The 14479-nt window shown below is 43.0% G+C and overlaps 1 protein-coding gene across 1 annotated transcript in view; it reads left to right on the top strand.

Moving 5' to 3' along the window:
* The first annotated feature begins 5526 nt into the window (after window positions 1–5526).
* Window positions 5527–14479, top strand: part of KLF13 (KLF transcription factor 13) — a 36934-nt gene continuing 27981 nt past the window's right edge. Inside the window, exon 1 of the mRNA XM_049813353.1 lies at window positions 5527–6513. Within this exon, the coding sequence (XP_049669310.1) occupies window positions 5970–6513 (544 nt within the window). The 5' untranslated portion in view covers window positions 5527–5969. The remainder of the gene's footprint in view (window positions 6514–14479) is intronic.

Here is a 14479-nt window from a genome sequence, read left to right as displayed (position 1 = left end):
ATAAACAAGAAGAAAAGGAAAGAAAAGCAGGACACAGCTTTACAGTAATATAAGGCAGTGAAGCAGTGTACATTCACAGATAAGAAAGAAAGGTTGGCTTAGCTTCTCAGGCACTGTTGCAGTGAGCAGGAATATCTGTTTGATAAATCTCCTTTACAGAAGTGGCAATAAAAGTTCTCGGTTGGAGAAGAACTGATAGTGGTGCTGAAGTGGGGGGAATCCAATCTCATAAAATGAGCCAAATCTCCCATTGCTGCCAAAAAATCCACAGCAGAGCAGGAGTCACCAAAAGCCCTGGGCTGGACCAGCCAAACCAGAGCACCAGCACACTGCCCAGGGGATACAGGATCAGGAAAAAGGACTGGTTTTGGTTAACGCCAGTAGACAACTAAGTCCCACACAGACGCTCCCTCACTTCCCTGCAGTGGGATGGGCAAACGAATTGGAAGAGTGAAAGTGAGAAAACTTGTAGGTTGAGAAAAAGACAGTTAATAAAGAGAGGGGAAACCAAACCAAAACAAAGAAAAACAAGTGATACAAAGTGATCCTGACCCATAAGCTCTCAAGATTAAATAAAGATGAAGAGGAACTTCTTACAAGGGCATGTAGTGATAGGACAAGGGGTAATGGCTTTAAACTGAAGGAGGGTAGATTTAGATTAGATGTAAGGTAGAAGTTCTTCACTGTGAGGGTAGTGAGGCACTGGAACAGGTTGCCCAGAGAGGTTGTGGATGCCCCATCCCTGGAAGTGTTCAAGGCCAGGTTGGATGGGGCTTTGAGCAACTTGGTCTAGTGTCCCTGCCCATGGCAGGGGGGTTGGAACTAGATGATCTTTAAGGTCCCTTCCAACCCAAACCACGCTATGTTTCTATGATTCTATTCCCGTGGCTATGAACTCAACCAACCACTCTTACACAGCTTTTTCCAGAGCTCCCCTCAAACCATGGAACCACTAAGGAGCAACCACAGGAAATCATCAGTAAAAACTAATATTCTATCAAAATACAGGGTTGTGAATACAGGTACCACAAGAACACAGGCAGAGATGTCTGCTATTTTTTCTGTTTCCCTTTTTTCTGTTTCTTCAGTTTTCCTAGACAGAGAACTATTTGTGTAGACAAAATAAAATGAAACTAGGTCTTTTCATCTTACAGCTGTTGTGTAGGAGTTGAAACAGGGAGAAGGACTACATGGCCTTTTACTTTTTCCATTCTCATGAAGAGCTTCCTGAGGTGATGTAAAATGACGTAACTTCACTGAAGTCCATAGAACTCCTGTGGTTTACACTTTTTGTGCATCTGACTCACTGGATCTAAAGCAGAAGTGTATGAAAATAGGAGAAATTACTGGGCAAACTCATGCAGGAAAAGTGCTGATGAAATGTCTGCTACTATAAAACTGCATGTTTAGATCTTATCATGTTCTTGGGAATAGGAAACTAATTTTTCTCAGATAAAATTCCTCATATCTCCCACTCATGAAATTCCTGCTTCAGATTGCCCAATTTTGCATTTTGCAGACTTCCACTGTCATTTGGTTTATAAGGATGCGATACTACAGCATCCTTTAAGCCAGAGTAGTGGTTTTTACACCAGTTATGAAAAATGTTGCTATAGCTCCATTTTTTAAAAATTTCTTTTGGCCATGCAAAATGAAACATCAGCTGATTGGGAAGCAAGTCTGTCATTTGTATAAGGGCTTTGTTCTATTCTGTTCAAAGCTCTTGCTAATAGAGTTCATAAAACTATTTTCATTTCACAAAGCATTTTATAGCTTCTTATTCCTGTAATTTTTTAAAGCAATGAGCTATTTTGGGAGGGGCAGAACAGGGTGGATTCAATTTAAAATTATTCTGCTGCTATGCATTTGTAGCTAAACAAAACTCTAAATTATGTATTAAGAAAACACTAAATATTAAAAAGCCCTGCCAAAACCCAGGCCGTATTACTTGACGGATGGAAAAATAGTGCTATAACAGAGAGAAAAATTCTCACCTCAGTCTGTGGGACAAATGCCTGCAGGTGAGAACACATCAACAACATAATCAAATAAAGAAAATTAAAGAGGGAGGTAGGATCTATTGTTATTAAATGTTTTTGGTGATCTCAGTTTCAAAATTCAGCTCATTTGGTGAGAACAAGTCAACAGTTGCAGGATATTCAGCAGAGGTGTGCACTTCCAGAAATTCACTTTTCCAGTTAGAGAAAATAAATATGCAATAAATAATAACAATGAACAAATAGGCAGGTAAATATATTATCATTACAAGAAAGAGCTGATAAACGGGCACAGTATTTTGGCTAGTGATTTTCCATAAAATCTTTTTGTAGTACTGATCTAATGTAATGACTGAAATTTCTTACAAAGGAGAGTCTTCACCTCTGCTGCTTGGAGGGAGGCTATTTGCTACTGTTAGTTCACACAGAGGCATTTAATATTTGGAATCCTGCACTAAAAGCCAAAGCTGGTTCCACTGGGCAGCTAGAATTTTCAGGTCCAGACAACAAACACACTACACCCTGTTCTTGTACACCCTGTTCTATGCAAAGAGATAGTGACTCTTTCATACTGATAGTGCGCAAGACATGACAATTTTTTACTTCTAGTCAGCTATTGAAAAGTCAGAGGCATATTTTCATTCATAGTCATGATTTAAAAGAGAGTAATACATAAACCTTAACCAGGTTACATGCACATCTGCCAAATATGACTAACTTTTCTTTCGCATTAAAAAGCCTTTCTGTTACAAGTAACCTTCTCAACATCGCTCTCTCCCAAATGAAGAAATCACGCCGAAAGTGTTCATCCAACCAAAAATGAGTAAACTCTCATCAAAACAAACCTCCTCCTCTGAACACCCCCAGCCTCAGCAGCCTACCCTTAACCACACAGAGCACAGCCAGCGTCACATTTCCAGGCTGATAGCGAAACAAGCTCTCAACCGCAAAATTGCAGAAGTACTAGAGAGTTCATGAAGTTCATTGGGGACTCGGTTATGGCCATTAGTTTTAGATGAAAGGCACTCCTATATAGCAGGAGCAGCTACCAGGACAAGGCTTTAACCTAACAGATCTGTTGAAAGTTAGGTCTTCTCCCTGCAATCAGCTATAGCCAACCATTACCTCCTCACAGCCCGCCTGCTGCCAGCGGGCCCATCTGTGGACACGACGCATTGCCTCTCTCCTCTGGCCGAAGACCCCAGGAATGCGGTGAGCTGTGTCCTGCCCGCTCACGCCACGAAGGCAAAGCATAAGCAGCATCAGTTTATCACCCAGGTAATCCCCCTGGAAATGCAGACTCCTGCGTGGCAGCACGGTGCCCAGAAAATGCTCCACTGAAGAAAACCTCACACAGCATGTAAGGTCCTTTCCTGATTGACTGGCCTTCTCTGGAAGGTTCTGGAAGGGGGCAGAGCAGCCAATCACATCTCTTGGCCCTCCTGAGGGAGCTCGCCTCATGGCAGGCAGACAGTGGGCTATGCTGAGGGAGGGGGGACGAAATTGTCAGGGCTTGCCGAATTCGCTGTTGGCCTCTGCCAGCACCTATCCCCTCTGGCTAGGCCCGGGCCACGCCAACCCTTCTGAGCCACAGGAAGCTCTGGAGAAATCGCTGCTACACAGCATGGCCAGGATAGGTTATGGAGGAACACTGCAGGATGAGACAGCCGGCAAGGAGAGGCGGTAGGAGAGGGGCACAGCTGTGCTGAGGGGGCTGCTTGGGGGAGGCACAGAGATCTCAGGGTGCCTCTGGAACCCCCCCTGTCAGGGCTGGGGCAAAGGCTGATGATGGTTGGCAACCAGGATAGTCCAGGTCTCCCTTTCCCTGTCCATTTACTGACGTTGGGGTAAGAACTGAGAACTTGTGCCTAAACTCTACCCTTTCCTCACTCCCCTGAAAATGGCCTATGTTTCTCCTCAAACTGGGGGAGCTGCTGGGTTTCTGCTCTGAATCTACTACTAATTCTAAAGAACTGCCAAGTAGGTCTATTTAAGCAATCCTCTTCCCTCAAGGAAGAGGTTGAGCTTGAACTCAACTAAAATTTCTTATAAAAATGTTTTCCCCAGCATTCCTTTTTCACCTACGAACAAATAGGTAAGTTGCAAACTCAACCTTTTTATTTGGAAATGGTAAACATTTATCATAGATAGATATGCTCAGCAGAACAAATGGTATGATATACCTGCATCAAAATTATATGGTTTGATTCAGCATTAAACTGCATCCTCCCACACTGGTCCTATGCCTTATTCCTCCCTTTGCTGCAGTGACTCAAGTCCCACATAGCACTACAGGCTGCACTATTAAGAGAGCAGAGATGGAGCACTGTGGTAGACACAGGTTACCAACGAGCCTGACCCAGAGGGGAATTGTTGCGTGAGAAGCGAAAGCACGTTTTTTCATAAAGTGCAGCGGTAGCATAAGCAGAGGTTGCTCCTGAATAAGGCATTTTTATGTGTATGAAACCAACCTTTTACTCAACCTAACACCAAAAGTATTTGAGTTTCTGCAACAGATGTTCACTTCCTCTGACACCCCCTCAAACTCCAAAACTTTGCATCCAGAAAGAAAGGCTTCCAAAGAAGCCCTCCTGCTTTCTGACCATCTCTGTCTCAGAGAAAAGGTCCATCTGTACCTAAGACCACAGGAATTAGTCTGGAGAAACATGCTCCAAAAGAAGGAAAGAAGCACCACAGACTAACTGCTTTCAGATCTGAATTCAGATGCATTTCTTTACTTTCGCTTGGCAAGTTAGTCATACATGCAAGTCTTTTGTTCATTCAGGCATTAATCTCTGTAAAACTGGATGAGCTGTATCATCTGCAAGCTGAGAATAATAATGAAAAGCAAGTTATTTTCATTTGTACATTTTAATAATTGAGAGGCAGCAGAGTGCTATAGTGAGGTGAGCTTTGACAGAAAGGAAGGTGATTTCAAGTGTATTCCCTGGCAGTTAGTGAAACCTGTCACAACCAATTAAAATCCGCACATGAACTCCAACTGTATAGCCATAGACCAAACGGTGTAGCCTCGCTCTTTCCTGTCACTTGTATCAGTTCCAACTTTACAACGTTTATTTAATATCTTCCTTTTCACAGTTCAGTGCCTCTTAACTTGTCCCTAGCAGTACAAGCTCTAATACGGCACGCCCCGAATGGTCAACATCTGTCAGAGGGGACGGCCTGTGAGAAGGGCTGGGCGATTAATGGTCCCACAGCCGCCGAGACCGCTGCCGGAGGAGGTTGCGTCTGCTTTCCCGCCAGCGGAGGGGTCCGCGCCCGCCGCTCTGCGCGCGGCGGCTCTGGACACGGCGGGGGCGGAGGGTGCCACACGCTCCCGCGACGGGCGATTGGGGACGCCCACTCCCTCCCCCCCCCCCCCCCCACTCCGCCAGCCAATCGGGCGCTTCCTTTCATTTGCGGACTGCTGCCCCGCGCGCAGGCCGCGCTGGCGGGCACAGCCCTGCTCGCGCGCCGCCAACCTCATCGGCGCAGGATGTGGCTTCGCGGTGACGTCAGGCCCAGATGTTTTCCCAGGCCACGCCCCCGCAGGGGTCCGGGCGACTCCGAGGAGCGATAACGGGGAAAGCTTATTCTACTGTCACAACGCAATGGAAGGGCAGGGGAAACCGCATCTTTATTTTATTGCGTTCTCGAAAAAACAGCATTAATTCATACTCCAAGCAACAAGCTGCCAGTGCCAGGATCTAGCTGCTCTTCTTTTTCTCTTCCATTGGACTTCCAACGCTTTTTTGATTTGGGGACAAGCTGGGTGTGATCGTCATGAACAAAGTGTGGTTTTGATGGCTGCAAAATCAGCCTTTACTTCTACAAAGAGATCCTAAGAAATAAGAGAGGGAAAAGTCTGCTTGCATAATCTTTTTAAAAAGGGAAAGAGCAGTGTTGTGCTGGTGGTTTGTTGGTTTTTTTTCCCCCCTCTTCTGTTTGGATTTCTTTTTAAACTTATGAAAAATGGCAACAGCAGCATGTGTGGATCATTTTGCAGCAGAGTGCCTTGTTTCTATGTCCAGTCGTGCTATTATCCATAGTCCCAAAGGGGAGCCTGATCCCCAACCCGGTGCAGCAGCAATACCTCCTTCATCAAATGGGGAAGATAAGCGGGAAGTCAGAGAAACCGGGAAAGACAATGGATCATCATTACTTGTTGTAGCTAGCATTTTAGCAGATCTGAACCAGCATGTCCCAAACTCACCTGCTCTAAGGATGGAAAAAACAGAGACCTTTGATATCACAGAGCAATTACACATTTCTATTGCTCCTAAGGAGTTTGGGGAAGAAAGTGCGTCTTCGGCTGGTAAGCATGGAGGAGGAAGAGCAGCCACACCTACTAGCCTGGCTGCAGTAACTGAGCCAAGCCCCAGACAAAAGAACAAACGCACGAGAAGCTGGACTGACCCTGGATCACCCCAGAAAAAGCACAAATGCCACTATGTGGGGTGTGAAAAAATTTATGGCAAATCTTCCCATCTTAAAGCTCATCTAAGGACCCACACAGGTTAGTTATAATCCAGCAAGAGATTTATTTGTTACAGCTTGGTAATTAAAATGAATGTTGAAAACCCAAACCCAAACAAACTTGTATTTGGCCACCATTATGGTTTTACCTCTCAGAACTCAAGCTCGGGAAAACCAAACAACAACAACCCCCCTCCCCGCCCCGGGAATAAACCCTTACTGGGCATAGATTCAAAGCTAATGTTGCCCTTTTGTATTACTTAATTTCACAGGGAATGGCTTGTGGGTCATCTGTGTGGATTGTACCAAGCTGTAATTTTTAGCTGCTAGCCTTCTCGTTCAGTGCATCTTCTACTTCCCTTTCCAATGCTTCTTACCCTCCCCCATCTACTTTTTCCTACCCCATGCTGCTGTCACTACATTTATACCAGCTTATCGCTTCCCATGCAAGCATCAATACTTTTGATATTTTAAAATTAAATGTTCTAGAGGCACCTGAATGACTGTGTGTCTGTTTCTTTCTTTAGCAGATACTTGTGTGAAAGCTAGAGTAGGCAGGAAGGCAGATGAGAGCCTGAACATGAGTCACAAGGAGAGAGAGGGGGACATGGGCAGTCTCAAAAAAGCTTTTGGCAGCTGGGTGAAACTGATTCCAAAACAAAAAAAAACATTTGAATGCAAACACTAACTTGTTCTGTTTGGTATTCAGTGTTTACTTCTTGGTGAAGACTTATCTGACCATGTTTTTGTTGCTATTGTAATTTATGAGACACACACGTAGAAAAAGTGGAAAGCTTGCAAGCACTGTGAAAGTTATACACTGAAAGTATTAGGAGGGCCATCTTGAAACTGGCCCCATTACTTGCCAGACCTCATGCCTCTCTACCTGGTGCTGGGGAACAGGAGGCTTCCAGTCAGACAGGGAGCACCAAAAATTGAGGAGACTGATCTCTGCTGAAGGCACTGATCATAGTGTATATGGTGAGGCACCACACCGACTAGAGGAGGCTTGTGCAAGCTGTTCCACTGAGTAATTTCAGACAACAAATTAGTTTACCAAGATCTATGGTCAGTTCATTTATAAAGAGCATTAAAGAAAAAAGATCCTCAGAACTAAACATGACTTAATGACTCTCAGAGTTTTAGCTCAGAGGTGGTAGCCTCACCCACACTGGCCATACCTCTTAAGCATGCCTTCAGCTTTTCCTGCTGCCTTCCTGAGATAAAGCAAGAGTTCTTCTAAATTGAGGGTATGTTTTGCTTTCCACGGGAGAGAAGAAAGCCCCATCAAGTTTCAGCATACAGATGGACAATTCCCTGTGCCACACAGCCAAAGGAACAGTGTGTTCCTGGCACCTCAGGCAGCTCGCCCTGCTTTGCACTGTGTAACTGCTTTTTGCCTCCTTGGGAGTTATGCAGAAAAGGTGCTTCCGCTTGGTTTGCAGGGAATAGTCTCCATTAATTTTCAGTTCTTTTGCTTTTTTATTTCTGGTATTTGCCGTTGTCCTAAAAGTGAAAGATAAATTTAGCAATGTTTCTGGGCTCCCAAACCAACTAGAGACCAAGGGGAACTCCTGTCCCTGATAAAGAGAGCAGGGCTGGGCCGTGCCCACCCTGCGGGAGAGGAGAGGGAGGGCAGAGCCGTTGGGGAGTGTCGCTTCGGGCTGCGGCTGAGCCGAGTCATTCGGGGACGCTGGCTTGCCTCCAAGTTCTCCGGGTTTTTTTCTTTTCCCTTTTCTTTTTTAACTCTTCATTTCCTGTATTTTTTCCAGGTCTGCAGGGCTTAATTGGTTATTGCTGTAGCTAATGGCAGTGAGAGAAGAGCATGTGCGTGTCTGTGAGAGCTAGAGGAAAAAGCAGGGAAGGGACTGGTTTTGCCCTGGGAGTGGCAGGACCCTCGGGGACTACAGCTTCTTTGTTTTCTTGTCTCCAGTGTCTGTGTGGGAAGCTTTAAACAAAGCTGCCAAGTTTCCCTCCTCACTGGCACCAGGTCTGTCTCTAGACTGAGTTTTAAACAGGCTTGAATACCTCTTACTGAATGTTTTCTAAGGTGTTTGAATTTTTTTCTTTCTTTAAAAGAAATTATGACAGGCTTGAAAAAAAGTTTATATGGCACTAAGAGTTAAGCTAACAGAACAGGCAATGACTTTGAGGATTGGCAAATGGGCGAATGTTTGTTTTTACAAAACTCATAATGGGTTTTACTGTTTTAGAACAAGGGGTTTGGGTCTCCTCTGCTTTCCGGTGGTCCTGAACTAGTTAAGTAACACATACACTTCAGTCAGCCCATCTGTCAAATGGATAGGGTGATGGCTCTCCACCACACCAAGCAGTGGTGAAAGTACTCCAACTGCACGTGCAAGGTGCTTTAAACAGCTACTCCAGTAAATCCCCGACCTGTTTACTAAGACACAACCAAAACCTTCTGCTATGGAGTGGAATTTCTTCCATGTGCTGTATGACTAGACGAGCTGGTATTTAGGGGAGAACTGAAGGCTAAGAATAATACTGCAGGCTAGAAGATAGCGATGATAGTGCTAGAGTTATTTGAATAGTGCAGTTTATGATCTGCTTTAGAAACTTGCTTGTCCTTGTCTGCTACTGTGCTCAGAAACTAAAGGCTTTGCTCTCCATGCTTGGAGGAAGGATAGATTAGATTGTTGAGCTTATGGTGTGGCAAAGAGATATAAAGCCTTCCAAGTACTTTCAGGTCAAATCCAGCCCACATTGGTAGGGACTGAAAGCTGGTACTATTTTCCAGCCGTTTGGTGCCCTGTGTGAAATCCTTCTGATAGTTATAATCCAGATTTCAGTGGTCAAATGTCCAAAGCAAAAACCATAGTGCAGAGGATGCTAATTATCCTATTTAAAGCATAAGAAACAAATGGAACAGACAAGGAAGCAGCATCTGCCTTTTGTCCTTAGGCCTGTGTTCCGAGTGCAGTGTTTTAGTATGAAGTTCTTTGTTAGAAAAAATGTGCTAGAGCAATCCATAATTTCTTGCGTTTGGTACACTAGCAGTTAAGCTGTCTCAGCCTTGTGAATGTTTCATCTTTATTAAATCGACAAACACTTGAACCAGGCAGAAAACATTAGTCACCAAAATCTTTGCCGTTCTCTCCACCAGCTTTCAAACCCTTCCCTCCCCCTACATTTCTTCCTATGTTTATGTTTTCCACCCTACTCTCTCACTGGATGTCCTGGAGTTCAGCGTGATCATCAGCCACAAAGCCCTTGAAGTTTTCATGTTTACCAGAAGGTTATATTTAGTGTTGGTGGATAGATGTCAAGTCTGAATTCTTTTCCACTGAGGTTCCTGTGGACCTCAGAAGCTGTGTTGTGATGCACAGATGCAGCACCCTGTTTATGCTAAGTTATATTGAGCTCATTGATAGAAAAATTTCACTGGCACACCAGTTCTAAAAATCCTCTCCACTCCTGTCCACACAAAGGACTTTCAGAAAATCAGATAAACCATTTACAAGACAAAGTTCTCCTTCCTCTAAGCAGGTTTTCAGCACTGGGTCACTAGGAGGGTTTGGAAATTCTCTGGAATCGTTGGAAACCAGTTTGTCTCTTTTGGTACACCAGTGGGGAGAGGGAGACAGTGCAGAGCCCAATAGCCATCTACAGGCTACAACCTCATAAAGCATTGTCCAGGACTGCTATGTTCCAAGAGGCTGTAGAAGAGCCCCAACTTATTGCACGATACTATGTATTTATATGTAGAGAAAAACTGGATTTTGGGCAGGGACCACAAGAATCCTATGTGTTGCAACCCCCTCCACCAAATCACTATGACCTCTCAAGCTTTTAGCCATCTTCATTAGCATGCCATCATGAATGCAGAGAAAGCATAACATAAACCTTCATTTAATTGCGTTGAAATGTCCTTCTAAACTTACTAGTTCTATTCACCAAGCAGTACATCATAACACAGAAACAGCTTTTCAATCATCAGAACCAAATGTGTTTGCACAAATTAGCATAAGCTAAAGAGATGTGGGCACCAGTCTCAAGTCTGGAGTCTTACTAAGAGTCTTGCAGTGAAACAAACTTGGAGGCCAGGTAGCTTAATAGTGGCCCCTCTGTACTACTGCTAAACTAGCTGACTTTTGTATGGCTGGTGGGGCTCAAGAAGAAGAGAAGGCCATCCTAATTGTATTATCCTTGCTCATAGATGTCATGTTAGAACTCATCCAAGAGAAAGTGGTGAAGGCCTTTGTTGGCAGAGTGAGCTTGGGTAGCTATGTATTCAGCCTGCTTAACCTTGCGGTTATAGAGGATATGTTACTTGGTATCTGTTGTTCTTTGTAGTCTAACCCTTACTCATGAAAATTACCCAAATTGAAATAGGTAGAAAAGACTGAATAATTTCCATTCACTTGTAAAGAAATTTCCATTTCTTTACATAAAAACTCTATAATCACATTTTTTGAGGATAACACTAATGAACTCATATGAAAAGAGTTAGGTTCTAACTTACGTACCTTTTCCCCACCCCCCCAATTATTATATCTTGTTTCCCTAAGCAAAATTTTTCTGATTACTTTGTAACTGGGGTATGTGAAGGCAGAGAAATTCATAATGTATTTGGAATTTGAAAGCCATCTGAGAAACAAAGCAATCAGACCTCACTGTGACAAGTGTGAAAACAGCACAGCAATTAGGCTGGACAAACTGGAGTAGTATTAGGTTGGTAGAGGCTTTTATATAAAGTACGGATGATACATTTTAAACAGGAGGTTGGTTTTCACTTTCAGTTCTAGTATGTCTGATTTGCTCCAGCTACATTAATTCAAAACACAGCAGTAAAGCATGACATCTTTGAAGTTGGTCTGAATTGAGATGCTGCCTGTGAGCACGTGAAGAAACTGATTAACAAATGTAAGGAGAAGCAAGTTCACGTATCGGTGAAATAAAGTTTTATCTTCCATTTTAGCACCTGGCAATTACCAAAAACTTAGCTGGTTAGCTAAAAAACATGGACTAGACTTGGCTCTGTTTCCTTTAGCTTACCTGTAGGCACACAGTGACTCTAGAAGGGGTATATATATGCATGTGTGTGGCAAGCAGCGTTTGTGAAGACCCAAGCTTTTGCAGGAGAAGATTACAAGAGGAGAAACTTAATCTAATGCCTCCTGTGCCACTCAAGAGTGCAGAGGGAAATAGGGTTGCAGACTGCTCTTGTGTAGAGCAGGATGAAAGGAGGGGGTACCACTGGTTCAATCCATCCTCTGAGCTGCCATTTGGGCTGCTCTAGGTGTCAGGACTGAATGGGAAGCTCCAATCCCTCTGAACAGGATGCCAGAGGAAGCTGGAAAGGCCTTTCCCCAATGCTAATCCCCCACAGGTAAGAGTACAGACTTAACTGAATTCAGCCCTCTGCACATTGCTCAGCAGTTTCAGTTTTAGTGGCTAGGCCTCGTGTTTTTGAATTCTTGTGTTAAAAGTTAGAAACAGCTAGCTGGCTCTGCATGCCTAACTCACCAACATTAGCATACACCCAGATTATTGAAAAGCTCCAGGGTGCCTCTAGGCTGTTGTATCCCATAATGCTCTTCTACTGCCTTCCACCTCCTCTCTTTGCTGAGTGCATCAAAATCTTCTCTAAAGTTTTTCTTTGAGACAATTCTTAGCTTCAGGACAGCTTCAAATGCCAGCCTCATCAAACAGTTGTCTTTTCAGCCTAAGCCATAAGCATTCTTTCTCAGTGTTAAATAGTTCAGCAGTCTGCTCCTGCATTTTTCTGAAAACTGATGGTCTTAAGTGTCTTTTAATAAGCCTGTATTTTTAAAAACAATACAAAACTGCAAAGCATTGTTTTTGTTGCTTTGAAAGAGCTCTGCAACTCCTTTCTTACTTCCTCTAAGAAGATTTCAACACATTAAAAAAAAAGGGATTAAATTGAAAACATAAAACAACTTCATTTACAGTCCTGCCTAGTCCCCACCCTTACATGCAATTCCAAACAATAACATTATTAGTTAAAAGTATTGATCCTAAGCCTGGTTCAAACCGTCTATGTTCATTGAAGGTAACAAATAAGCAGTATATATGTTATAAGTAGCCTAATGTTAAAATCTTTGAAATAAGCACAGGGCATAGATTTCTTAAAAGACTAAGCAAGTTTTAGAACTTGCATTTTCCAAAAGGAGCTGAAGTCAGGAAGAAAGTCAGAACTACTCCTACTCACTCCTTTTAACTGACTGGTTCAGGATTGAATAATAGGATTCAGTTAATTCAGCTGCAAAAGAGTTAGGGTTAAATTGGTTGCATGGAGAATCCAGCTGGCTGACAAGTGTATTTACTACACACTTGAGTAGTATTAGCTACTGGAGGGAACTAAATCTTCTGATCATTACACAGGTTTTTCTGTGAAAGGCTTCCCTTCCCTTCCCTTCCTTTCCCTCCTTTTACTCCCCAGTCTTTATGGTGATATTAATTAATCCTGCAGAAGTTACAGGACTAAAGCTTCTGATAACAATTAATAGAGTTTAGGTATTGTAGCTAAAAAGCCTTTAAAGCAAAGCCATACTTATCATTGCCATAACTGTGATGGAGAGAGGGTGTACTACAAAAAACACTATGTCTTCTTTTTCCCTTTTCACCATTGTCTTTGAAACAGGTATAATCAGCGTAGCTAAATACTCTTTCTCCATGATTTTCCCCCACTTTTCCTCTCTTTGCTTTCGCTGAGTGAAAAGGGAAGAGGAAGATGACAATCTGTTTAAAAGACAAATGGGCATTGCTTTGAATCTGAGGGGACACACATAGTTGTGCTGTGTTGCACTGAAACATGCTCAATAAGCCAGGGGAAAAAAGTGTACAGAAAGAAAATGAATCAATTTGTGACTTCCACAGTTCTTTGGAAATCACATTTTGCTGAGACCAAGACAGTTACTGACACAAATCTAGCTCAGGCAGTGAGTTGCCATCCTGGGAAACCTGTGATCTTACTGTAGTCGAGCAGAGCATAATTATCAAAAAATATCCCAACTACACTACGGCTGTTGCAGTCAACATCATTCACAGAATACAGTGTTCAGGAACTGCCTTTTCTACCGGCTGAAAACTTTGGGTATCTAGTGGAAAATTAGAAACTTCACAGAATTCTCTTCCCCCAAACCATCTTCCTTTTAGCATGGAGGTGGTACTCAGGTCCAGTGTAATGAGATCTATTAATATTGGAAGTGGTGAGGATGGATTGTCTTTCACGTCTCAGACACCAGTAGCAGCACTTCCCTTCTCAGTAGCAAGACCAAAGTCTTACAGATAGTCTGGAGTAAACCAGCAAACAATCTTTTTAATGAATGGACGATTGCAATTGATAGCTGTGTTTGTATTAGAAATTAATCATAGCCTTATGGAAAAAGTGTTCTGGATGATCTGTAGAAGATTTTTCTGCAGTAGCACATACTTCTTTGCAGGACACTGGAAAGTATTTGTATGTGACATGAGTTGTGCATAAACAACAAATCTTTTGCTAAACTGGAGTTCTTTATGAAACAAACTCACAATTGGATTTCATCTGAAAAGAAGGCACCTTTAACCATTTAAAATACAACTGTTGCATTGTGTTACTGTCTGGCTGAACATGGTTATGGCACATTGAAGAGCAGAAACTTGGAACTTGTTTATATTGGACATGTGGTTTCTAGTTCTGTTTGATAAGTTAAGCATGTTCCAACTTCCCCTCTGCCCCCTTCCAATCTTGGATCAGCTCTTTGGAAGTCAATGCTGATGGAGCCAAAAAAATACTCTGCTCTTCCAATGCAGGACAACCTTTGAAGGGTCCTTTCTGTAGAATTTCTATAGGTATACTTTTTTTCTTTGTTACCCACTTAGCTTTTATAAGGTAGATTCGAATGGGCAGTGAGATCATTATCTTGCTGTGTTCAGTTTAACAATAGCTAGACAATGCGGGTTATTTAAGTGCAGGCGCTGAAGTCAGACACACATATCCTGTATTTTTCAGGTCTTGCAGATTCAGCAGATCTTACAGG

This window comes from Accipiter gentilis, chromosome 10 (genome assembly GCF_929443795.1).
Source record: "Accipiter gentilis chromosome 10, bAccGen1.1, whole genome shotgun sequence".
In the NCBI taxonomy this organism is placed as follows: Eukaryota; Metazoa; Chordata; class Aves; order Accipitriformes; family Accipitridae; genus Astur; species Astur gentilis.
This window is presented reverse-complemented; position numbering and strand designations above follow the sequence as displayed.